Consider the following 562-nt stretch of genomic DNA (forward strand, 5'->3'; position numbering starts at 1 on the left):
CAAAAGAGCGGATGAGCTTTACCTTCCCTTTGCCGAAGTAGTGGACCAACTTGCGGCCGAGCGCCTCCTTGCGCTGCCACTCGGACTGAGCGGGATAATGCAGAAGTTCTTTCGTTGGCCGCTCATCCCACTGCAGCAACTCCCAGTACAACAAGAGCGTGAACGCCGCCTCTGTGGATCCACATCGCAAACACGCACATATGCAGTCGCCATCGCGCGCGAGTGTGTGTGCGTGCGCGCGTGCGTGCGTGCGCGGTGTACCAGTGTAGTTGTCTGCCTGCAGATGCATGTCGCACAGTTTGTGGATGTAGCGGATGTACATCTCCTCCTTGTTGAGCTCCGATTTGTAGAAGTTCTGAGCACCGACAGTGTGTTAGCGACGGATCCGTCGCCCTCCGTTCGGCCAGTCACCGTTTGCGCCGCCGCCGAATCTTACCAGGAGGTTGACGGTGCAGCCCATCTTCTTGTTCTCCGTTTCATCTCCTCTCATGCAATCCCTGAAGACAGGACGGACAAAGCTCATCACTTTTTCTATTCCTCGCACGCGGTTGATCATGACCGA

General features: G+C 56.4%; 1 protein-coding gene across 1 annotated transcript; it reads right to left on the minus strand.

The window, feature by feature from the left end:
• Positions 1 to 9: 9 nt before the first annotated feature.
• LOC109508756 (dedicator of cytokinesis protein 3-like) lies at positions 10 to 497 on the minus strand (the record flags this gene model as incomplete). The annotated part of the gene is made up of 3 exons (XM_019858738.1): positions 10 to 171; positions 262 to 355; positions 437 to 497. Coding segments are annotated over 3 exons (317 nt in total), but the record flags the coding sequence as incomplete, so codon positions are not given.
• Between the last annotated feature and the right edge of the window lie 65 nt (positions 498 to 562).

Source organism: Hippocampus comes, unplaced genomic scaffold (assembly GCF_001891065.2).
Source record: "Hippocampus comes isolate QL1 unplaced genomic scaffold, H_comes_QL1_v1.1 C16581906, whole genome shotgun sequence".
Taxonomy (NCBI): domain Eukaryota; kingdom Metazoa; phylum Chordata; class Actinopteri; order Syngnathiformes; family Syngnathidae; genus Hippocampus; species Hippocampus comes.